Raw genomic sequence first — 26,943 nt, 5'->3', positions numbered from 1 at the left:
ACTCGGATGGATTTGCTCTCTCTTTCCCTCTACCTCTCTCCCTCCCTCTCTCTTTCTTCTGGTCTCTTTCTCCCCATCCCTCCTCCAGGCATTTGGTTTACCCCGTCATGCCTCTTCTGTATCATTTAACAAGCTAGTTGACTGGAACATCTGCTGGCTTTGGCTTCGGATAAGAGCCGTTCTGTTACCATGGCCTCTCAGCAGACAAAGAGGGAGTCTAATTTTAAGTGGGGAAAATCCTATTTCCTGCTCTGAATAATCATCTATGTTTTAAGGGTGAATTGGGATTTCTTGTGCTTTACTTAGCGGCATCCTAAATTAAAGCCCTTCCCATGAACTCCACCCCACCCAAGATATTCTTGTAGGCTATTACAGTTTTTCATTTGCTTGCAAGGTATAGATGCAGGGTGCATCTTCATAAAACATTACATTTTGTGATTTTATGACAATGCACAGTCCTGAAAGCTATCTATTATTCATTGGTACGTCACTGGTTTTTAGTTTATCACATTGATCCAGTGAGTTGTCAACATGACACAGTGTTTGAGCAAAATTCAGCCAAAAGCATTCTTTCATGAGACTTTCCACGGCTAGCTGTGGAGCTGTGGTCTCCCTGTGCCTCGCTGTGCCTCGCTGCAGGCGTGTTCCAAGCACTTGGCTGACTGTGGATGACACATTGTCTGTCAAAGGACAGCAGGGAGCGTGGCTGTCACCGCAACAGCCTAATAAGCTCCAATAGCCAAGACCCAGGAAGCCATCTCACTTAACTCTAAACTGAAGGCATGTTGCCTCACTGAACTAACTCACTTCGAATCTCCTTATACAGTGCCTTCAGAAAGTATTCACACCCCTTGACTTTTTCCACATTTTATTGTTTTACAGACTGAATTTAAAATAGATTAAATTGATATATTTTGTCACTGGCCTAAACACCAATACCCCAAAATGTCAAAGTAGAAATATATATATATAGACAGTGGGCTCCAAATTACTGGCACAATACTTAAAAAAATATAAACAATATGCTCAAAATACCAAAATGTGAGAAATACTATACTTTATTAATGTTTCAATGGAACCAACCAAAATCATACAATTATTTATTACAAAATACATTTCACCAAAATCAAGGTTTCATAATTATTGGCACTCCTCACTCCTCATCAACCACCCCTGGCAAGGATAACAGCATGTAATGTTTGACAAGGTTAAGGAACATATTTGGAGGGATTTTGGACCATTCCTCTATGCAGATCCTTTCAAGATCCTTCACATTCTTAGGTTTGCTCTTATCAACTGCCCTCTTCCACTCAGCCCACAGGTTTTCGATTGGATGGAGGTCCGGCGACTGAGATGGCCATGGCAGAACATTGATTTTGTTGTCACAGAACCATTTCTGTGTGGATCTTGAGGTATGTTTTGGGTTATTGTCTTGTTGGAAAGTCCCCCCACGGCCAAGTCCCAGCCTTCTGGCAGAGGCAACCAGATTGTCAGCCAAAATTGCCTGATACTTGGTGGAATTCATTATGACTTGAATCTTAACCAGTGCCCCTGGACCTCTGGAATTAAAACAGCCTCAAAACATCACTGACCCACCACCATATTTCACCGTGGGTATGAGGTGCCTCTCCTTGTATGCATCTCTGTTTCGATGCCAAACATGCCGATGCTGTATCTGACCAAAACGTTACATTTTGGTCTCATCTGACCAGAGCAACTTCTTCCAGTCATAATTTAAATGACGTTTGGCACTTCTGGCAACCCTTCCAAAGAGCCTGTGGATGTGGAGGTGGCGTCTGATGGTGCTTTTTTAAACCTGTTGACCCCAAGACGCCACCAAGGCCTGCAATTCTTTCACAGTGATTCTTGGTGATTTTGTTGCTTCTCTCACCATACTCCTCCCTATCCTGAAGGGCAAAATGCATTTGTGTCCTCTACCCATGTGGTTTTCAACTGTTCCATATCTTTTGAATGTTTTAATAATTTCCCTGACAGTGCTCAGTGGTATATTCAATCGTTTGTGGAACTTCTTGTACCCGTTACCAGATTTTATGAAGGTCTACGACCATCTGTCTCTTTTGAACTGCCAGTTCTTTTGTTTTCTTCATGGTGTTGGATGACAAAGGGATAGTGCATGCGTGTTACCTAATTTTTATACCCTAGTGAAACAGGAAGTGATGTAATGGCTCAATATAGTTCCTTAAGACTTACATAAACTTAAATAAATGGAATTTCATTATTGGTTTAAATTTGGTAGATGTTATTTACAATAATCTTTAAGGCTGCCATTAATTGTGAAACCTTGATTTGGAGGACATTGATTTATAATTAAATCAATAAATTATTTTGGTGGGTTCCATTTGAAACATTAATAAAGAACAGTATTTCTCACATGTTAGTATTTTGAGTTTATCTATAGTTATATAGTTTATTTTTTTAAGTATTGTTTGTCCATTGCCAGTCAGGGGTGCCAGTAATTTTGGAGCCCACTGTAGATATACACTACCGGTCAACTTTTGAACACCTACTCATTCAAGAGTTTTTCTTTATTTTTACTGTTTTTTACATAGTAGAAAATAGTTTCTCAAACTAGACACTCTAATGTACTTGTCCTCTTGCTCAGTTGTGCACCGTGGCCTCTCACTCCTCTTTCTATTCTGGTTAGAAACAGTTTGCGCTGTTCTGTGAAGGGAGTAGTACACAGCGCTGTATGAGATCTTCAGTTTCTTGGAAATTTCTCGCATGGAATAGCCTTCATTTCTCAGAACACAAATAGACTGACGAGTTTCAGAAGAAAGTGCTTTGTTTATGGCCATTTTGAGCATGTAATCATACCCACAAATGCTGATGCTCCAGATACTCAACTAGTCAAAAGGAGGCCAGTTTAATTGCTTCTTTAATCAGAACAACAGTTTTCAGCTGTGCTAACATAATTGCAAAAGGGTTTTCTAATGATCAATTAGCATTTTAAAATGATAAACTTGGATTAGCTAACACCACGTGCCATTGGAACACAGGAGTGATGGTTGCTGATAATGGGCCTCTGTACGCCTATGTAGATTATCCATAAAAAATCAGCCGTTTCCAGCTACAATAGTCAATTACAACATTAACAATGTCTACACTGTATTTCTGATCAATTTGATGTTATTTTAATGGACAAAAAAATGATTTTCTTTCAAAAACGAGGACATCTCTAAGTGACCCCAAACCTTTGAATGGTAGTGTGTATATATATTTAAAAATAATAATAATTACAAATTAAATCAAAATGAAAAGCTAAAATGTCTTGTGTTAATAAGTATTCAACCCCTTTGTTATGGCATGCCTAAATCAGTTCAGGAGGAAAAACTTGCATAACATCTCACATGAAAAGTTACATGTACTCACTCGGTGTACCGTAAATAGTGTTTAACATGATTTTTGTAATGACAACCAAATCTCTATACCCTACACATAGTGAATTTCAATCACAGATTCAACCACAAAGACTAGAGAGGTTTTCCAATGCCTTGCAAAGAAGGTCACCTATTGGTAGATGGGTAAAAAAAATATGAAAAGCAAACATTGAATATCAATGTGAGCATGGTGAAGTTATTAATTAAGCTTTGGATGGTGTATCAGATGTTATACATGTCCACCAAGTGCTTGATGTTTCTGTAGTGAATTTAACTTTTATTTTTAGGTCCTACTTGCATGTTTAAGATCTGAAAGATACAGGCATCATTTCTAACTCAGTTGCCGGAGAGGAAGGAAACCGCTCAGGGATTTCACCCTGAGGCCATTGGAGACTTTAAAACAGTTACAGAGTTTAATGTCTGTGATAGGAGAAAACTAAGGATGGATCAACAACATTGTTGTTACTCCACAATACTAACCTACATTACAGAGTGAAAAGAAGGAAGCCTGTACAGAATAACAATATTCCAAAACATGCATCCAATAAGGCGCTAAAGTAATACTGCAAAAAAAAGGTGGCAAAGCAATAAAATATTTGTCCTGAATACAAAGTGTTATGTTTGGGGCAAAGCCAATAAAACATATTACTGAGTATCACTCGCCATATTTTCAAGAATAGTGGTTGCTGCATTATGTTATTGGTATACTTGTAATCGTTAAGGACTGGGGAGTTTTTCAGGATAGAAAAGAAACGGAATGGAGCTAAGCACACCCAAAATCCGAGATGAAAACCTGATTTGGTCTGCTTTCCACCAGACACTGGGAGATTGATTCACCTTTCAGCAGGACAATAACTTAAAACACAAGGCCAAATCTACACTGGAGTTGCTTACCAAGAAGACAGTGATTGTTCCTGAGTGGCCAAGATACAGTTTTGACTTAAATCTACTTGAAAATCTATGGTAAGACCTGAAAATGGTTGTCTAGCAATGATCAACCAATTTGATAGAGCTTGAAAAATGTGTTTAACAATAATGGGCAAATGTCGCACAATCCAGGTGTGGAAAGCTCTTCGATACTTACCCAGAAAGACTCACAGCTGTAATCGCTGCCAAAGGTGCTTCTACAAAGTATTGACTTAGGGGTCTGAATACACAGGGAAATGAGATATTTCTGCATTTCACTTTAAACAAATTTGTTTTCACTTTGTCATTATGGAGTAGTGTGTGTAGTTGGGTGAAAAAAAATGTGTAATCCATTTTGAATTCAGGCTGTAGCACAACAAAATGTAGAACTAGTCAAGGGGTATGAATACTTTCTGAAGGCACTGTATGTCAATAAGAATCACCTTTTTGTCGTCTTAATGGACTGTCTTCTCAAACGACGGGAAGGAACTACGACTGCAGTCTTTGCACGGCATCTTAATCGATCTCCCTGAACCCCCTGCACGTAGTGTACCCTGTGGCAGGTGAGTAATTCTAAAAGTCTGTCTCTATAGCAACCAGCCAGGCCAAAAGACTTGATTTGTCAAAGTTGTCTGTTTGTCGTGAAGTGTAGCGTTCTCCTCTTGGTGTCGGTCTACAGGAGAGACCATAATGGTTGCACCAAGGTTCGGTATAAAAAATAAGCGTGGTCGCTGACAAGCAGATTGAGTTAAACGTGGTATGCACATATACACAGGTGTAGCTTTTCAACTTTCTACAGCATCAATGGCCACTTTGACGTTGAAGAGCTTTGCGTTGGTGAAATTTGCTCGTCAACGTCAGCCAGGTTTCTCTGTCACATTATCACTTTTTTTGGGGGGGGTCACTGTGACTCCTGACTAAAACTTTGATCCAGCCCCCTTCCCTGTGGGGTGACTCTCTCAGCGCTGAATGTTCCTTATCACTTTCTCCCTGCCAGCAGAAATGAGATGCCCCTGTAAGTGAGAAGGGCTCTCCTGATCCCCTCCAATCCCCCGATTAGAGAGCGCTTTTAACCTTGTGCCAGTGTGAAATATCCCTCGCCTGTTTGCCTTGGGTAGATTAGTGTAATCCCTTTAAACCCCCCAACCTGGGCCAGGCCCAGGGCTCGGGACCCTGCCACAAGCCCAGCCAGTACGGTGTCTAATTGGGGACTGTGCCTACTATGAAGCTAAGTGTAAGCCGACCAAGGAAATATACCTGGGGAATACTTGTATCGAGGACGGGAGAAGAGCCTTTTTTAAAAGTGATCCTCAAACCTCACGAACAGCCAGAAAATACTTTAAATCAAAAGGAATGGAGGGATCGATCATATGCTACCTGACAGACACGAGCCATTCCCATAGACTCTACACATAACCGATGGGGATCTGGAGGTACAAGATGGCCTAGAGATGGCAGCCAAAGAGATGTATGGGTTTCTTTCTGTCTCTTATGATCCAACACTGAACTGTAAAATATCCTGCACAGGCTATGGAATCCGGCAGGTAGCCTAGTGGTTAGAGCGTTGGACTAGTAACCAAAAGGTTGCAAGATCAAATCTCTGAGCTGAAAAGGTAACAATCTTTCGTTCTGCCCCTGAGCAAGGCAGTTAACCCACTGTTCCTAGGCTGTCATTGAAAATGAATAAGAAATTATTCTTAATTGACTTGCCTAGTTAAATAAAGGTTAAATAAAAACCCAGTGCCATAATCTGATGCTCAAACCAATGAGTTACAGATTCCTGGTTCAGTCAGTCTAGAAATTGAGTAAGATGCATTCGTATCATGACGATACAATGTTGGCATTTCTATTTTATGTTTTTCCACAAAAGTAAGATTTATTTTCCCCAGTAAGATTTTTTTCCCCCTTACAGTTATGAGCAGCAATTTTATTGACATAAAAGCTCTCTGCGCAATAATGCATGTTTTTTCTCTTTCCATTTGCAATTATCTTGCCACCAGAATACCATTTGTCTAGACATTTTTGGGGGATTTTGTGGGGGATTCGACTGTTATTCTTTTATTTTATTTTAAGAGGAATATGTTGGTGTCCTAGAGATGTATGCTTTGGCGACTGTTACCAGCTCTTTGTAAAATCATCCATGGCCTGTTCTGAAACTGGTGACGTAAGCAGTCTTAGATCTAACATACCAAAATATATGATTCAAGATCAATGTTGCTATAACACGCGATTGCCGGTAAGTACTTTGACCTAACTTAATCACATTTAAAATGACTAACTCAAGAATTGAAGATCCATGTTCTTCACATGCCCCTAAATGCAAGAGGTTAACTGATGTGACTTGGTTCAAACAATAGCATATGGCTTATTATTGTTCTGGGGGTTTTCGGCATTTACATTTTTTAAATGTTCATATTAAAATAAACATTTATTTCATTCAGAATTTATCATGGCAGTGTTATTCAATAGGACAATTAATGTGATTAAAATTAAGTAGAAAAGTCTGTTTTGTGTACTTGAGGGTGAGCTTATTAGGATGCGTTTACACATGCAGTCCAATTCAGATCTGGGTCGTTCCTTGAATAGAGTATATTTTCGGTAGTGTAACTTGGTCTAAAACAACTTCATTTCACCTCATTTTAACATTCTGTCATAAAAAGCATGTTTTTCCATTTCAAAGGGTAAACGAAATGTCTATAGTAAGTGTCAAAGTGCCATTTAAAGGAACAGGGTTGAGGGAGGGAGGGGCAATTGAATGCAAGCTTCACAAATGTATTTTCATTGTTAAACATTTTTAGCCTATCTATCTATAGGTAACAGGGTTGACGTCAATACATAACACGTGTTGTGCTCAGTTTCCCACCACAAAACACCAGCAAATGGCCAAAAAGAGTAGGACCAGCTCACCTGCTTTTACACTATGATTTGAGTATTATATGTTCAATGTTTCTTTTGCAAAAATAATTTAAAAAGGAATAGTTTAACCATATTAAAATGAGAGTTCAGTTCACATACCAGGGTTTAGCGTAAAATGAGGGATCACATGAATGAATCACATGAAATACATGATAATCTTCAGAAATTGCGTAACTGGGCCTTTATAATGATGGTGAAAACTTGAAGAAATGTTGGGGTTAAGGGTTAAAATCTTCCTAAAAGTCATGAGGGACATGTAAAAATGCAGATATTTGGCACTAGCAATTTAGGTGTTTATTCATATAAAACATCTAATTTATTGAATTGTCTATATGGTCTATATTAAAGGGCACTTTATTTAATATAACAATATTGGACAACAATTTCTACTTAAAATATCAAGGTGACGCAAAATTATAAATTGCAGATTATTTCCATATCTGGTACCAATCTGATTTTCCCTAATGTGATAAACAGCTAAAAAAACACATAGAATCTGATCTTTTTTTATATACCACATCCATACAGTGCATTCAGAAAGTATTCAGACCCCTTTTTTCACATTTTGTTACGTTACAGCCTTATTCTAAAATTGATTCAAATTTCCCCCATCAATCTACACACAATACCCCATAATAACAAGGCAAAAACAGGTTTTTAGATTTTTTTGCAAAATGTATTAAAAATAAAAAACTATCTCATTTACATACAATAAGTATTCAGACTCTTTACTCAGTACTGTGTTGAAGCACCTTTGGCAGCGATTACAGCCTCAAGTCTTCTTGGGTATGATGCTACAAGCTTGGCACACCTGTATTTGGGGAGTTTCTACCATTTCTTCTCTGCAGATCCTCTCAAGCTCTGTCGGCTGGTTGGATGGGGAGCGTCGCTGCACAGCTATTTTTAGGTCTGTCCAGAGATGTTCGAAGGGGTTCAAGTCCGGGCTTTGGCTGTGCCACTCAAGGACATTCAGAGACCTGTCCCAAAGTCACTCCTACTTTGTCTTGGCTGTGTGCTTTGGATGATTGTCCTGTTGGAAGGTGAACCTTTGCCCCAGTCTGAGGTCCTGAGCACTCTGGAGCAGGTTTTCATCAAGGATCTCTCTATACTTTTCTCCGTTCATCTTTCCCGGCGCAGAGGGCTCCGGCCCTGGAGCTGGACGCTGTGCCTGGACTGTGCACCAGCGCCTCCCCAGTCCCGCTCCTAGGCCGGAGCCTTCCTCTGCGCCAATGCCCAGTCCAGGCACGGCGTCTAGTCCCGCTCCAGGGCAGGATCCTTCCTCTGCGCCGGTGCCCAGTCCAGGCACGGCGTCCAGTCCAGCTCCAAAGCCGGAGCCTTCCTCTGCGCCAATGCCCAGTCCAGGCACGGCGTCTAGTCCCGCTCCAGGGCAGGATCCTTCCTCTGCGCCGGTGCCCAGTCCGGGCGCGGCGTCCAACCCAGCTCCTAGGCCGGAGCCCTCCTCTGCGCCAGTGCCCAGTCCAGGCACGGCGTTCAGCCCGGCGCCATGGTCGGGTCTGGGGAGGGGCTACGACCCGCACCGGAGCCGCCACCGACACTAGTCAACCCCCCTAACCCCCCCATTTGGTTTCAGGTTTTGCGTCCGGAGTCCGCACCTTTGGGGGGGTACTGTCACGCCCTGACCATAGAGAGCCCTTGGTTATCTATGGTGTAGTAGGTCAGGGTGTGACTAGGGGGCGTTCTAGCTCAATATTTCCATGTTGGTGTTTTGTATGGTTCCCAATTAGAGGCAGCTCTAATTGGGGATCATATTTAGGTAGCCATTTTTCCCACCTGTGTTTGTGGGATATTGTTTTGTGTTTGTGCATGTGCACCACTACTTTCACGTTTCGGTATTGGTTTATTGTTTTTGTTTAAAGTTTCACCGTAATAAAGATGTGGAACTTCAATAACGCTGTGCCTTGGTCCGCTCTTTACAACGATCGGGATACTCAGGGAACCCCAGAGCACACTTTTCCCAGTCTCCTCTGTAGCTCTGCCACCCTACCCAATGCTCAACCCCCATATTTTGCCAACCCAAATCCATCCCATCACTGAAAGCCAAATTTCCCAATTTCCAAATGTACAGAATCTCCCTCTCCCCCCCTACCTACCCACCACACTAATTTGGTAATCCCCAACACAATCACCACTCCTCTCCCAAGTCTGTTAATTGTGCTTTGAGCTTGTGTTTATTTTTTATTTTTAGATTGAGCGGTGAGCTAATGAGTGCATTCTGATTAAACCTATGGGTGGTGGTAACCCATACACATACAGTGAGTATACCAAACGTTAGCAACACCTTCCTAATATTGAGTTGCACCCTTTTCCCCCTCAGAACAGCCTCAATTCATTGCGGCATGGATGCTGGCCATGTTGACTCCAATGCTTCCCACAGTTGTGTCAAGTTGGCTGGATGACCTTTGGGTGATGGACCATTCTTTATACTGTGAAAGCAAAATTGCAAGATTGTTATAGTACTTTACCAGGGGGAGATGGCTCCAGTATGGAGTTGGAGGGCCAGACCCTGGTCTCTACACAATGAGGACAGTATTTACTGCAGATACTGTTTGCTGTGAATTATTAGTAACCTTGTGACCCATTCCATACATCTGTTGTTTGTCATGAACATCCAGGAAGATGGACTTTGCTATAAAATGCTGTGGCTCAAACCAGCTTGTTGAGTTCTCAGTGATCACCTCCAGGGGTGGTTACTGACCAGCTCCATTACTGCAGTAATTAAATAATAAAGTTCACTTGTTTTGAAGAAATGTAAATAACTCTCCTTTTGTTTACAATAATTTCACGACAATACACACAGGAAACTGTTGTTTGTCACTGTTCAAACTGTCAAACTGTTCTTGACACAAACCGGTGCGCCTGGCACCATACCATACAATACATACCCTGTTCAAAGGCACTTAGATATTTTGTCTCGCCCATTCACCCACGCAAGGCTGCCGGCCCAGACCAAATCCCCAGCCGTGTCCTCAGAGCATGCGCAGACCAGCTGGCTGGTGTGTTTACGGACATATTCAATCAATTCTTATCCCAGTCTGTCTTATCCTTATCCCAGTCTGTCTTATCCCAGTCTATATCTTATCCCACATGCTTTAAGAGGGCCACCATTGTTCCTGTTCCCAAGAAAGCGAAGGTAACTGAGCTAAATGACTAGGTCCACAGACGACGCAATCGCAAAAACACTGCACACTGCCCAAACCCATCTGGACAAGAGGAATACCTATGTAAGAATGCTGTTCATCGACTACAGCTCCAAACTCGTCATTAAGCTCGAGACCCTGGGACTCGACCCCGCCCTGTGCAACTGGGTCCTGGACTTCCTGACGGGCCGCCCCCAGGTGGTGAGGGTAGGTAACAACATTTCCACCCCGCTGATCCTCAACACGGGCCCCACAAGGGTGCATTCTCAGCCTTCTCCTGTACTCCCTGTTGTTCACCCATGACTGCGTGGCCATGCACTCATCCAACTCAATCATCAAGTTTGCAGACGACACTACAGTGGTAGGCTTGATTACCAACAATGACGAGACGGCCTACAGGGAGGAGGTGAGGGCCCTCGGAGTGTTGTGTCAGGAAAATAACCTCACACTCAATGTCAACAAAATAAAAGGAGATGGTGGATTGTGGACTTCAGGAAACAGCAGAGGGAGCAGCCCCCTATCCACATTGATGGGACAGTAGTGGAGAAGGTGGAAAGTATTAAGTTCCTCGGCGTACACAACACGGACAAACTGAAATGGTCCACCCACACAGACAGCGTGGTGAAGAAGGTGCAGTAGCGCCTCTTCAACCTCAGGAGGCTGAAGAAATTTGTCTTGTCACCAAAAACACTCACAAACCTTTACAGATGCACAATCGAGAGCATCCTGTCGGGCTGTATCACCGCCTGGTACGGCAACTGCTCCGCCCACAACTGTAAGGCTTTCCAGAGGGTAGTGAGGTCTGCACAACGCATCACCGGGGGAAAACTACCTGCCCTCCAGGACACCTACACCACCCGATGTCACAGGAAGGCCAAAAAGATCATCAAAGACAACAACCACCCGAGCCGCTGCCTGTTCACCCCGCTATCATCCAGAAGGCCAGGTCAGTACAGGTGCATCAAAGCGGGGGCCGAGAGATAGAAGGTGTTTTTCAATCTCAAGGCCATCGGACTGTTAAACAGCCATCACTAACATTGAGGGGCTGCTGCCATCATGCTGACTCATCTCTAGCCACTTTAATAATGAAAAATGTATGTAATAAATGTATCACTAGCCACTTTAAACAATGCCACTTTATATAATGTTTACATACCCCACATTACTCATCTCATATGTACATACTGTACTCTATACCATCTACTGCATCTTGCCTATGCTGTTCGGCCATCGCTCATTCATATATTTTTATGTACATAGTCTTATTCATTCCTTTACACGTGTGTGTATAAGGTAGTTGTTGTGAAATTGTTAGGTTAAATTACTTGTTACATATTACTGCACGGTCGGAACTAGAAGCACAAGCATTTCGCTACACTCACATTAACATCTGCTAACCATGTGTATGTGACAAATAAAATTTGATTTGATTTGAATGGCACACACACAAGGCTTAAAAATTCTCCTTTAACCTGTCTCCTCCCCTTCATCTACAGTTGTGGCCAAAAGTTTTGAGAATGACACAAATATTAATCTTCACAAAGTCTGCTGCCTCAGTTTGTATGATGGCAATTTGCATATACTCCAAAATGTTATGAAGAGTGATCAGATGAATTGCAATTAATTGCAAAGTCCTTCTTTGCCATGCAAATGAACTGAATCCCCCCAAAAACATTTCCACTGCATTTCAGCCCTGCCACAAAAGGACCAGCTGACATGTCAGTGTGTCTCTCGTTGACACAGGTGTGAGTGTTGACGAGGACAAGGCTGGAGATCACTCTGTCATGCTGATTGAGTTCGAATAACAGACTGGAAGCTTCAAAAGGAGGGTGGTGCTTGGAATCATTGTTCTTCCTCTGTCAATCATGGTTACCTGCAAGGAAACACGTGCCGTCATCATTGCTTTGCACAAAAAGGGCTTCACAGGCAAGGATATTGCTGCCAGTAAGATTGCACCTAAATCAACCATTTATTGGATCTTCAAGAACTTCAAGGAGAGCGGTTCAATTGTTGTTACCATCAGTCCTGTGTCATGCCAACAATAAAGCATCCTGAGACCATTCATGTGTGGGGTTGCTTCTCAGCCAAGGGAGTGGGCTCACTCACAATTTTGCCTAAGAACATAGCCATGAATAAAGAATGGTACCAACACATCCTCCGAGAGCAACTTCTCCCAGCCATCCAGGAACAGTTTGGTGACGAACATTGCCTTTTCCAGCATGATGGAGCACTTTGCCATAAGGCAAAAGTGATAACTAAGTGGCTCGGGGAACATAACACCGATATTTTGGATCCATGGCCAGGAAACTCCCCAGACCTTAATCCCATTAAGAACTTGTGGTCAATCCTCAAGAGGCAGGTGGACAAACAAAAACCCACAAATTCTGACGAACTCCAAGCATTGATTATGCAAGAATGGGCTGCCATCAGTCAGGATGTGGCACAGAAGTTAATTGACAGCATGCCAGGGCGGACTACAGAGGTCTTGAAAAAGAAAGGTCAACACTGCAAATATTGACTCTTTGCATCAACTTCATGTAATTGTCAATGAACGCCTTTGGCGCTTATGAAATCCTCGTAGTTATACTTCAGCAGTCCATAGTAACATCTGACAAAAATATCTAAAGACACTGAAGCAGCAAACTGTGAAAATTCATATTTGTGTCATTCTCAAAACTTTTGGCCACGACTGTACACTGAAGTAGATGTAACAAGTGACATCAATAAAGGATCATAGCTTTCACCTGGATCCACCTGGTCAGTCTATGTCATGGAAAGAGCAGGTGTTCTGTATACTTTTGTATAACTGTATTCGGAAATAAATGTTTTAATATATAGGAAATCTGCAGGCAAGATTCCAGTGAACAGAGTTTCAATCCCACAATTAGCACAATGTATTAGATTGCCGTAATCTGGCAATATTTTCATATTTAGTGTGTTAGATGTAGTCAAGGATGCAGTTGGACTGAACGAGAAGTTGCCCTAATAACAGTGTTTATCTAACAAGTAGAAAAATAAATATGGGCAAATTATGTTTAATTTACATAAAATCTGTTGAATACTTCTTTATGATTGACTCCATGTCATATAGTTGTTTTTAAATCAGTGTGCATTACACTTATTAAGAGGCAACATGTACCTGTACTGCACAATGGAGGATACACTTTCCACATTACCTTGCATTTCCTGCCATCCACCGTCTCCTCGTCGAACTCCTGGCCGATGTGGAAGTTGATCTCGGTGGTGCGGACGGTGGTGGATGTCTTGATGTAGAACTGCTCCCCGTCCTGACGGATCTCCACGTGAGGCTTGGAGGCAGCCGCCCCAGCCACCTTCCTCAGCATGGCATTCACGCCTGGATGGGCACAGCAGAGACCAGGGAGGGAGAAGGGTAGGAGGAGGGAGTTAGGCCTGATTCAGACAGACAGACACCCCCCACCGCCTAGATCCGTCTGGACCAGATTTACCCCAAAACAGTCCTCGACCTGACCCCTCTCTCACCACCCCACCCTGCCCTATCTCTCTCTCACTCTTTATGGACGTTCTCTTCTCTTGGCTACTTAATCATGTATATTTTCTTACTTTAAAAAACATGATAGGCCAACTGAATGAGGAATAGTTTTTCTTCAACAAACACCAATTAAAAGTGGTAAACCATAATAGTAGAGCATTGTTCTTCTGGTAAGTGCTCTGTGGTAACAAATCTGAAAACTTGAGGAAAAACCGGAGGAATTGTTAGCACTCCGGCCTGCGCAAGAGATTAAGTATTTGGTCTGATTGCCCCGAGGGGAAAAAACAACACTTGTTGTGTGACAGGGCCAGATCTGAATTGGGTTTCAGAGAATCTGGTGTCTGGCTGTGTAAAGCAGTGACTAAGACGCATGGCAAAGTCCTGGCATGAGGGGAGTGCTTTGGCATGCCCTGTGCCACTCTGCAAGTCTGTCTGGCCACCCCTACGTCCTTCCAACTGTCTGAATCCGCACTACCAGGTCTTGCTGGTCTCTCCCTACCACTGTCCATTTATCTTGCAGGCAAAATGGCCACAGATGATACAGACTGACGGTTGAATTGTGGGCTTTTCAAGGAGGAGGACTCACTCCCAGACATTCACCCTACGGCTTCCGTCAAACATGCATTGATCATCAAGGGCTTTAGATACTTCCCACTGTTGAATCAACTGGTTGAATCAACATGTTTCTACATCATTTCAACAACAAAAATTCAATGTGATGACATTAAATCAACGTGGAAAACTGATTGGATTTGCCAAAAATGTATCAATGTAATTTTGAACCTAAATCCAATGACATAGTGGCATTTTTAAATATTTTTTTCACATTGAATTCACGTGAATTCAAAACTAGACATTGAATTGACGTCTTTGCCCAATAGGTTTCAGCACTTAGCAACTGGTGTAACAGTAGTCTTAACCTTAACCAACTTGTGAATGCAACAAGCAAGACCACGTAACGAGCCATGGACCAGGGTATTGCGTATGTACGCTGACATCACGTCATAGCACTAAGCTGCACACAGCACTGCATGTTCCGTGCTGCCGTGCTGAAGAAACCGGTATCATGGTCCACCGTGCACCCCCCCCGCCCCCCTCCGAGTTAACAGATGACTATTGGGACATTGATAGACACAGGCAGAGCTGCTTCGGAATCCACATTAGGCTGATGCACGGCTCTCAGTTAACCAGGCACTTATTCAAGAGGACACTAATGATCTGCAGGGGCAGTTGTGGTTAACCTCTACGGGATTGGTGTCCCCCCCCGCCGGATGGTTGAGCTAACGTGCGCTAATGATTAGCATGGCGTTGTAAGTAACAAGAACATTTCCCAGGACATAGACATGTCTTATATGGACAGAAAGCTTCAATTATTGTTAATCTAACTGTACTGTCCAATTTACAAGAGCAAAGTGAAATTTACAGTGAAAAAATACAATTCTATTGTTTGAGGAGAGTGCACAACAACAAAAAATTTTTATCACGGCAACTGGTTTGATGCATTCACCTCTGAAGGTAGATAATGTACTTACATTCAGTAATCTTGCTCTGATTTGTCATCCTGAGGGTCCCAGAGATAAAATGTAGCATAGTTTTGTTTGATGAAATCCATTTTTACGTAGGAACTGGGTTCTACAGTTTGAACCCCTGCTGTGTCTGCCCCCCCCCCCCCCCCCCCCCCCCATCTAGATGTGTGAAGGTTAGTGTATTTTCTGTAGGGAAGCAAATTATCCATCTATGACATTCCTGGAAGTGTGTAAACTTAAACATTTTATTACCATGTCATTTTTGTATGTTCTCTATAGTTATGTACTTGAAAATGTATCAGTTTACCAATTCGGCACATTTGGGCAGACTTTTTTTATTGTATTTCACCTTTATTTAACCAGGTAGGCTAGTTGAGAACAAGTTCTCATTTGCAACTGCGACCTGGCCAAGATAAATCAAAGCAGTTCGACACATACAACAACACAGAGTTACACATGGAATAAACAAACATACAATCAATAATACAGTAGGAAAATATATATACAGCATGTGCAAATGAGGTAGGATAAGAGAGGTAAGGCAATAAATAGGCCATGGTGGCAAAGTAATTACAATATAGCAATTAAACACTGGAATGGTAGGATGTGCAGAGGATGAATGTGCAAGTTGAGATACTGGGGTGCAAAGGAGCAAGATAAATAAATACAGTATGAGGATGAGGTAGATTGGATGGGCTATTTACAGATGAGCTATGTACAGGTGCAGTGATCTGTGAGCTGCTCTGACAGTTGGTGCTTAAAGATAGTGAGGGAGGTAAGAGTCTCCAGCTTTAGATATTTTTGCAGTTCGTTACAGTCGTTGGCAGCAGAGAACTGGAAGGAGAGGCGGCCAAAGGAAGAATTGGCTTTGGGGGTGACCAGTGAGATATACCTGCTGGAGCGCGTGCTACGGGTGGGTGCTGCTATGGTGACCAGTGAGCTGAGATAAGGTGGGGCTTTACCTAGCAGAGACTTGTAGATGACTTGGAGCCAGTGGGTTTGGCGACGAGTATGAAGCGAGGGCCAGCCAACGAGAGCATACAGGTCGCAGTGGTGGGTAGTATATGGGGCTTTGGTGACAAAACGGATGGCACTGTGATAGACTGCATCCAATTTGTTGAGTAGAGTGTTGGAGGCTATTTTGTAAGTGACATCGCCGAAGTCGAGGATCGGTAGGATGGTCAGTTTTACGAGGGTATGTTTGGCAGCATGAGTGAAGCATGCTTTGTTGCGAAATAGAAAGCCGATTCTAGATTTAGATTTTGGATTGGAGATGCTTAATGTGAGTCTGGAAGGAGAGTTTACAGTCTAACCAGACACCTAGGTATTTGTAGTTGTCCACATATTCTAAGTCAGAACCGTCCAGAGTAGTGATGCTAGACGGGCGGGCAGGTGCGGGCAGCGATCGGTTGAAGAGCATGCATTTAGTTTTACTTGCATTTAGCATTTAAGAGCAGTTGGAGGCCACGGAAGGAGAGTTGTATGGCATTGAAGCTCATCTGGAGGTTAGTTAACACAGTGTCCAACAAAGGACCAGAGGTATACAGAATGGTGTCGTCTGCGTAGAGGTGGATCAAAGAATCACCAGCAGCGAGTGCGACATCATTGATGTTTACAGAGAAGAGAGTCGGCCGGAGAATTGAACCCTGTGGCACCCCCATAGAGACTGCCAGAGGTCCGGACAACAGGCCCTCCTATTTGACCTACTGATACAACATTTTGAACACTAATGCAATGTTTCTTTGGATCAGTCTAAAACATTGCACATACACTGCTGCCATCTAGTGGCCAAAATGTAAATTGCGCCTAGACTCCTAAGTGATATAATGGCCTCTCTCTTGCATTTCAAAGATGATGGAACAAAAAAAAGAAAAGGCATGTTTTTTCTTTGTACTATATTTTACCAGATCTAATGAGTTATACTCTCCTACATTAACTTCACATTTCCACAAACTTCAAAGTGTTTCCTTTCAAATGGTATCAAGAATATGCATATCCTTGCTTCAGGTCCTGAGCTACAGGCAGTTAGATTTGGGCATGCCATTTTTGGTGAAATTTTTTAAAAAGGGTCCGATCCTTAAGAGATTGTGCGCACGACTGAACGAAACGCAGAACAGACGGAATGCATGCAATCTCTCTGAACCATACAATCATAGCCACGAAGAATGGTCCCCATTGGGTCATAGCTGAACTGTGCTGTGTTGGGTTGGCAGACATCTCACAAGGAAAATGTAATCAAAGCTCAGAGTGGTTCACAGGATCTGTTTGGTGGAGGCTAAGCAAGGTCAGTAAACTGCAGCTTGCATATTAAACAAACTTAGTTAAGCTGAGGGACTCAAACAGGTCCAGAACAAGGGGGTCAATTTTCTTTCAATTCAGGTAATTGATTTACAATTCATGAATGGAAAAGGATTGGGCAGTTTTCAAGTTATAGATTGAATTGTAATGTTACTTTTTCTGGTTTGAACTGAATTTGTACCTGGAAATATAGAACTCTAACATGTTTCTGTTAACTGTTTAACAGGCCCCCTGGGCCAATTTGATGACACGCACCCGTCGGATTACTAACTGTTAAACTGTTTAATGGTGCTCACAACTCAAAGCCATCCTCTGAGCAACAAACAAACCCAAACAGCCCCATAGGGAATATTCTCACCCAAAACCAAAATGTAACCAGTGTGGTCTCATTGCTTGAGCAGCATGGTACTTACAGTCCAGACACAGAAAGATCCAGCCACACAAATGAGTGACCCAGATAAACTGGTCCAATTCTAAACCATCACAATGATCAGAAAGGGGAAAAAAGCAAGTGAGAGAAGAAAAGACAAAAGGCAGAAGAGGAGAGAATTCCATGAAGACCTCCACTGACACTGCTAACGCATGCCCTACTTAAACGTTAATACATGAGTAATGTTGTTCCCATGCACATGCAGCCGGACCCCGGCTATAACAATACCATGTCTATATCATTGACATCTCCTGTAGCTGAAGGCTTTCCCGCTACAGCTTGCTTGTATGCTCTCCCTCCCTCCTCATTTAGATGAGATAAGACAATAGCATATTGTTGGAAGTGAAGCAATGCCCAAGGAAAATACAAATATATTTTTTAATGCACATGATGGTTAAAGCTCACGCAGGGTTGCACTGTGCAGGCTATTGAAAAAAGAAAGGGATACAAAAGAGAGGGATGAGCGAGACGAAACGTCAAGAAGGGGCTTACCGAGGGCTTTGAGAAGTTCGTCAAAATTCTCACTGCTCTTCATTTTCCAGGTACCGGCAAAGTTGGGCATTTCTGCTGGGGCTGACAGTAAGGCTGTGCCTGCAAAGAACCTGCTCCACGCTCTGTGCTTCCTATACCCTCTCTCTCTCACTCTCCTCCTTTTCCTCTGCTTTGCACTCTCTTGTCCACTCACAACCTCTGCCTCTCTCAATCTTCCTCTCTCTCCTTTCTGTATCTCCCTTTCTGTAGCAGCTTCAACTTCCTCTTTGCCACGAGATTAAGCAAGTGTCTCTATTCTTCAAACACACCTTTTTCTTACTGTCTGCCTTTTACTGCCTCTATCTCAATTGTAGTCTCACTCTCTGACTCTCTCTCTCTAGTGTCAGTTTTGACCTTGTCTCTGTCAGTAGTTATAGCAAGTGTCTTTAATCTGAATAACTATAGGTCCCTCCCCCTAAAAGCCCTGTCCTATTATTAACGTAAGACATTTGACACAATCTGTTCTGAGACTAGACAGAACACACCAAATTTTTCCTTCCCTAACCCAGACTGGAATTCAGAACCGTGATGATAACCTGTGTAAGCATGTGTGATTTTTTTTTAAATTAATGTAAATTATTCATATTTTTGGTATGGTAATCAATTACATTTTCTGATGGAATTAACATTTTAAAGTCATGTCTGATACTTCCAGTTAGGGATTGTGTATTGTGATGGGAATAGTTTTTATTCATGGCCCAATCTTACATGCGTATGGCAAAATCTTCAGATATGGTTAATCCACTACCATATGGTTGGAAATGGAAATCCTTTATTCATTGCATCCTAACTTATTGTATACTTTATATCGCAAATCGGTCCCCTTACATGACTGCTCATATCGCTCTCAATAGTGAAACCTTTACCTTTTGTGGCACACTAAGGGAACCCGTGTGGCTCAGTTGGTAGAGCATGGCACTTGCAATGCCAGGGTTGTGGATTCAATTCCCATGGGGGACCAGTGCAAAAATGTATGCACTCACTACTGTAAGTTTCTCTGTATAAGAGCATCTACTGAAATGAAGAAAAAATAAAATTCTGAGGGCTTCATTCAATAAAATATTTTAACTTGAACTTCACTTGTTTAAGTCTTTGATATTTTGAAATTGTCATGAGCAGAAAGGTATGGAGTGAGTGCACGTATGTGTGTGTGTGCGCGCGCAACAAAAGTACCCCATTAGCCCACCATACTCAGTGAGTCTCATACATACAAACAAAGCACACTAATGGCTATTTTCAAACTGCCAGCACCAGTTGAGTTGATTATGAACAATAAACAAGGTGATTCCCCTTTCTACTTTTTAACATATTGATTGATTTTATCTGTTTACCATCATTGAACGATACAATAAGAAGCAACTTTACGGGACAGTTTTTTAAATAATGCAAAATTGTAAACAATAATTACAATTTAAATAATTTATTTCCATTGCCCGTCAAGGCTTCTGTGAAATAACTCAAGTGAAACAGCTCAGCTGGAAAGTTTTGAAAATGCACCACTTTTGGATGAATCGTTTTTTGGGGGATTAAAAATTTAATTTCCTTCACCTTGACACAGTTTGCCTCCAAACTCTAAATCCAATAATCAGGCTAAAACGTTTTTTTTTTTAACAGCTTAAGCAGAAGAGGTAGAAACTCCCCTATCATTTCATCATTACATAATCACCCCCGGAGGACATGGAGAAGGAAGGGAGCGCTTGCTCTAGTTGGACTAACATCAGTGGTTAATTGTTATGAAAATCTACCAAAAAGAAGTGTAGGTGAATAAAGCTTGGGGTTGTGATATGAAAATGGAAGGGGAGAGATCAGAGGGTTCTGATCCTCACAGTACGGGTCCCTTAAGCCAGACATGGCAGGCAGACACCAGATGAGCATTATCACGGCTCCAAAGCACTCGGCCCTGTCAAAGAATTCATGCCAGAGAAATCAGGCCTACCTGCCTGGGAGATTAGAGAAGAAGGGAATATATAAATAGATAGTTAAGTGAAAGAGAAAATGAAAAGTTTCAGACTCAACAAAAGACAAGCACCCCATATCTTTCTCCACCCTAAAAAAAAGACATGCATAGGCCTACCCCATTGTGAGTTTGGATTAGTACTAGTAGATATATTGCAGTAAAACAAAGATTTTAGGACATTTTGAACCATTTCAGATGTTTTGGTGAAAAGTACATATTTTGTCATGTACTTTGCGCCGGGCAAAGCTGATTGAGTATTGCAACTTATATATTTTTAAGTGAATGTTTGCTGTAAGGACCCATGTCTAAAGTGTACTTGATGATGGATCACAGCAATGACACTAACAATTTCTGGAGAATACAAACTGAACATCGAATACATTGTTGTAACATAGCCGATATGTTGGTTGAGGGAAAAGTAAAGAAAACCATATTGTAAGAAGGTCAAAGTAAATAAAAACTTGGTAAGAAAAATCACATCTTTACCCACAATAGAGGAACAGGAAAAGCTAAGTACAGCAAACATGTAAAGGGTTTTAAAAACTGTGTCTTTCTCAAATCAATGCAAACCCATTAACATCAGCTGCATTAAAACAAAAAAAACTCTGACGTGAGTAATTCCCTTTTAACATGTTGCAGTTAATGCAAGACATCAACTCATTATTAACAATAATTTCCCAAGTCGACTATAATGAGTCATGTGGATGTGCCTCCCAGTGAGGCAAACCGCAGCACTGAGATCAGTAATGAGGTGAAACAAGCTCTGGAAGCGAAGACCTGTGGCAGAAATGGGCAGAATGAATGCACTTCATTGCTTTTGATGAGCAAAATGTTCCCTGTAAAAAAACATAAATAAGTCTGAAGTGTACTTGATTGAAAGAAACGCTGGTCTGGAAGTAAACACTTATTAGGAGCACAGAGGAACAATGACGCACTTCCTTCCACTAACAACTGCATTCGATTCAGCTCAAGAGCCTTCTGAACATAAAGTACATTCACAAGCACACACACACACAAACACACACACACACACACACACACACACACACACACACACACACACACACACACACACACACACACACACACACACACACACACACACACACACACACACACACACACACACACACACACACACACACACACACACAAACAATTGTATTTATGAAGTAAAAGACTTTGTGGAGATGGTATGATGTGCCCATGTGCACTGTTGTGAGCATGTGTTGCAGAAACAATTAACCAACCCCCCTTAAACTTTAAACGGCTCGACAACATCCGCTGAAAAGGCAGAGCGCGAAATTCAAAAATATTTTTCCGAAATATTTTACTTTCATAAGTGCAATACCCCAAATTAAAGCTTAACTTCTTGTTAATCTACTCATCGTGTCTGATTTCAAAAAGGCGTTTACAGCGAAAGCACACCATATGATTATGTTAGGTCAGAGCCTAGTCACAAAAAACATACAGCCATTTTCCAGCCAAAGAGAGGAGTCACAAAAAGCAGCAATAGAGATAAAATGAATCACTAACCTTTGATGATCTTCATCAGATGGCACTCATAGGACTTCATGTTACACAATACATTTATGTTTTGTTCGATAAAGTTCATATTTATATCCAAAAATCTCAGTTTACATTGGCGTGTTATGGTCAGTAATGTTGTGCCTCGAAAACATCCGGCGAATTTTCAGAGAGCCACATCAATTTACAGAAATACTCATCATAAACTTTGATAAAAGATACAAGTGTTATGCACAGAATTAAAGATATTCTTCTCCTTAATGCAACCGCTGTGTCAGATTTCAAAAAAGCTTTATCCGAAAAAGCACACCATGCAATAATCTGAGTACGGCACTTAGACACAAAAACAAGCCATACAGGTACCCGCCATGTTGTGGAGTCAACAGAAGTCAGAAATAGGGTTATAAATATTCACTTACCTTTGATGATCTTCATCAGAATGCACTCCCAGTAATCCCAGTTCCACAATAAATGTTTGTTTTGTTCGATAAAGTCCATCATTTATGTCCAAATACCTCCGTTTTGTTAGCGTAGTTCACAAATCCAAACTCACGAGGCGCGGGCAAGTCCAGGCGAAGTTCAGACAAAAAGTCCAAAAAATGATATAACAGTTCGTAGAAACATGTCAAACGATGTATAGAATCAATCTTCAGGATGTTTTTAACATAAATCTTCAATAATGTTTCAACCGGAGAATTCTTTTCTCTTTAGAAATGCAATGGAACGCAGGTCGCTCTCACGGCCACGCGCGTGACCAGCTCATGGCATTCTGCCAGACATCTGGTTGAAACAGCTCTCATTCTCTCCCCCTTCACAGTAGAAGCCTGAAACAAGGTTCTAAAGACTCTTGACATCTAGTGGAAGTATATGACCCCATAGACACTGTATATTAGAAAGGCAATGAGTTGAAAAAGTACAAACCTCAGATTTCCCACTTCCTGGTTGGACTTTTCTCAGGTTTTCACCTGCCATATGTGTTCTGTTATACTCACAGACATCATTCAAACAGTTTTAGAAACTTCAGAGTGTTTTCTATCCAAATATACCAATAATATGCATATATTAGCTTCTGGTCCTGAGTAGCAGGAAGTTCACTCAAGGCACGCTTTTCATCCGAAAGTGAAAATGCTGTCCCCTATCCCAAACAGGTTTTAACAGGGATACATAGAGACATACATGGTTATAACCAAAGTGGCATTAAAAGGACCAGTGTTGGACTTACCATTGGGCAGAAGAGGCAATTGCCTCAGGCCTCACATCATCATGGGGCATCATGAGCAGGGCATAATAAAAAATAGTAATCATTAAAAAAAAGATATACTTTTTCCGCTTGAGGCCTCCCCATGCTCTGTCGTGCATTTCTTTAGTAAAAAGACAGGAACTGCTGATATTACTCATCGAAGCAGAGGCACAGGATGTGTACACTATATATACAAAAGTATGTGGACACCCCTTCAATTTAGTGGGTACGGCTATTTCAGCCACACCCGTTTCTGACAGGTGTATAAAATCAAGCACACAGCCATGCAATCTCCATAGTCAAACATTGGTAGTACATAGACTTACAGAAGAACACAGTGACTTTCCACATTGGCACTGTCATAGGATGCCACCTTTACAACAAGTCAGTTCGTCCAATGTTTGTCCTGGTCAACTGTAAGTGCTATTATTATGAAATGGAAATGTCTTGAAGCAACAACGGCTCAGCCTCAAAGTGGTAGGCCATCCACGCTCACAGAACTGGACCACAGAGTGCTGAAGTGCGTAAAAATCTCCTGTCTTCGGTTGCAACACTCACTACCGAGTTCCAAACTGCCTCTGGAAGCAACATCAGCACAAGAACTGTTCGTTGGGAGCTTCATGAAATGGTTGGGCAGCTGCACACAAGCCTAAGATCAACATGCGCAATGCCAAGCATTGGCTGGAGTGGTGTAAAGCTTACTGCCATTGGACTCTGGAGCAGTGGAAACGCGTTCTCTCGAATGATGAATCATGCTTCACCATCTGGCTAATCTGGGCGAATCTGAGTTTGGCAGATGCCAGGAGAATGCTACCTGCCCCAATGCATAGTGCCAACTGTAAAGTTTGGTGGAGGAGGAATAATGGTCTGGGGCTGTTTTTCATGGTTTGTGCTAGTTCCAGTGAAGGGAAATCTTAACGCTACAGCATACAATGACATTCTAGACAATTCTGTACTTCCAACTTTGTGGCAACAGTTTGGGGAAGACCTTTTCCTGTTTCAGCATGACAATGCTCCCGTGCATAAAGCGAGGTCCATACAGAATATTGGTTTGTCGAGATTTGGTGTGGAAGAACTTGACTGGGATGAATTGGAATGCAAACTACGAGCCAGGCCTAATCGCCAAACATCAGTGCCCGACCAGTGCTCTTGTGGCTGAATGGACGCAAGTCCCCGCAGCAATGTTCCAACTTCCCAGAAGAGTGGAGGCTGTTATAGCAGCAAAGGGGGGACCAACTCCATATTAATGCCCATAATTTTGGAATGAGATGTTCGAAAAGCAGGTGACCACATACTTTTGGTCATGTAGTGTATGTGTAGCCCATGTATCTGATACTGTCTGGCCAAAACGAGTATGGAATGTCAAACTCTTTTTGGCCTGACAGCATCAGTTACATGGGCTACATATAGTAAGAGAGAGGGGAGCTGTTTTGCTTGCTCGGATGCTTTCTCTAGTGTGACAGTTTCAGCTAGAGCTCTGCTGCCCGATCCGAGCCCCGACATTATAGATTGTGTTAGGACCGGGTAGGGCCTGTTTTTTCATCAATAACTAGGGTACAGGTAGGGCTCGGTATCACTAACATTTTGAAGCTGAACCCTTTGCTCATGCTCTGCTGAGCAATACAGTCATATCTGACTAAGATCATGAAATGGTGTCAGAGGTGCTTCAACCTCGTCAAATTTAAGACAGGAGAGATTATTTCACATACAGTAATAATGTTCAGAGCAATGAGCAGAGTTGGCCAAGCGGAGCCGTTGCTATTGGAAACTCACACACTCAGAGCCGCCATGAGCAGAGTGCATGCAGAGCGTGCTGCTTTGTGCTGGTGAGTGATCTCGTTAGTCTCAGTATGTGTTTCACCTGTGCTGGCCCAGATGGTTTTTAATTTAAGAGCTACTTAAATTGGAAAAGAGCTGTTGGGAGCGCTACACCTCACGTACACTGAGGCGCGATTACCAGCTCAACCTCTTTAGTGTGAAAGAAGCCTGAGGTTTTGTGTTTCCGCTATTTGTTTTGCTCCATATTCTTTTTCCACCCTATACTAAATTGGTGTGGGTTTTTATTTTATGATGTCTTTTCGGAGGCAAACCTACAGATCTCGGATCTTAATATGACCCATTTTGTCGCAGGGGGAAAATAATCCTGGAGCAGGAGGATTTGAATAAATACTTAAAACCTATTATCACCGCCAGGGGGCAGCTGGAAGCTGTGTTTGTAGGCTATACAATGCAATACCATACCTAAGGGGCTATGATTTGGGGAAGGCTTTGCAAACCAACCGACCTCATACCGTCAAGAATTCTCACAGTTTGCACATGCATTGTGAACTGCTGTAACGCAGTGGTCTGAGCAGCACACTTTGGCTCCGGGCATCACGAGTTCCCGCAAAATGCTGGCAATTGTTTTGACACTTTGTATGAATGGAAACTAATATGTTGGTGTAGCATACTGTTATTATTTAACCAATCCAAAGGCTCCTGCCTACCTGCCTCCAAAGTACCTGCGTAGGTAGGACTTTTCCAGTAGGTTACTGCCATTTGGGACGGTATTCGAAGGCAGCGTCACGTGATAGTGCATTCACATTCTACTGAGCGTGAGACGTTTGTAGCCGCTGTAGTGCTAGTAATTCAGTGAACAACTATCCCAAAATGTAAATATGTAACACGAATAATATGTTACAGAATCGATCTCTGTAACGTCACCTCTTAATAAATGAAGTTGACACAGCAGAATAATTATCCTACGCTATAGGGTCCTCCTCTTGCATATTACTTGGTCTGCTGCTCCATCATTGTGGATATGACAGGTAAACTTGCATGCATGAGATCTTATAGGCTACGATTTGAGATAGCTAAATAAGCTATTTTACTGACTGTTTAAGAATGATTAATAGCCAGAATAGCGGTGTTTCACTGTGAAGTTAATATTGCATTAGAGCTGCTGTTTTTTTCTAATGAGTAGGCTAGCATTGTGATAAATTCACACATCTATCACACCCGTGCATATTATTAAATTACACCATTCAAGATAACATGGTTTAATATTCGTTGATAATTACTATAAAATCTAACTAGATTAGAAAGCCTAGGCTACTTCACCCTAATGTAAGCTAAATACTGGCAGTCAAAAGTTTGGACACACCTACGCATTCAAGGGTTTTTATTTATTTTTACTATTTTCTACATTGTAGAATAATAGTGAAGACATCCAAACTATGAAATAACACATAGAATCATGTAGTAACCAAAAAAAGTGTTAAACAATTATTTTTATATTTGAGATTCTTCTAAGTAGCCACCCTTTGCCTTGACGACAGCTTTGCACACTCTTGGCATTCTCTCAACTATCTTTATGAGTTCGTCACCTGGAATGCCTTGTTCAAAGTTAAATAGTGGAATTTATTTCCTTCTTAATGCAACCCAATTACCAGCCTCAGAAATTGCTGCCCAAATAAATGCTACAGAGTTCAAGTAACAGACACATGTCAACATCAACTATTAAGAGGAGACTGAGTGAATTAGGCCTTCATGGTCGAATTGCTGCA

The 26,943-nt window shown here is 42.0% G+C and overlaps 1 protein-coding gene across 1 annotated transcript in view; it reads right to left on the bottom strand.

Annotated features, from left to right (window-relative positions):
- crabp1a (cellular retinoic acid binding protein 1a) overlaps positions 1-18,907 on the bottom strand; it is a 28,046-nt gene extending 9,139 nt beyond the window's left edge. Inside the window, exons 1-2 of the mRNA XM_055934901.1 lie at positions 18,636-18,907; positions 13,555-13,733 (exon numbers count right to left, since the gene is read on the bottom strand). Coding sequence (XP_055790876.1) covers positions 13,555-13,733; positions 18,636-18,705 — 249 coding nt within the window. The 5' untranslated portion in view covers positions 18,706-18,907. The remainder of the gene's footprint in view (positions 1-13,554; positions 13,734-18,635) is intronic.
- Between the last annotated feature and the right edge of the window lie 8,036 nt (positions 18,908-26,943).

The sequence above is a fragment of the Salvelinus fontinalis genome, chromosome 9 (assembly GCF_029448725.1).
Source record: "Salvelinus fontinalis isolate EN_2023a chromosome 9, ASM2944872v1, whole genome shotgun sequence".
In the NCBI taxonomy this organism is placed as follows: Eukaryota; Metazoa; Chordata; class Actinopteri; order Salmoniformes; family Salmonidae; genus Salvelinus; species Salvelinus fontinalis.
Note: the sequence above shows the minus strand (reverse complement) of the source record. Positions and strands in the feature narration are given on the sequence as shown.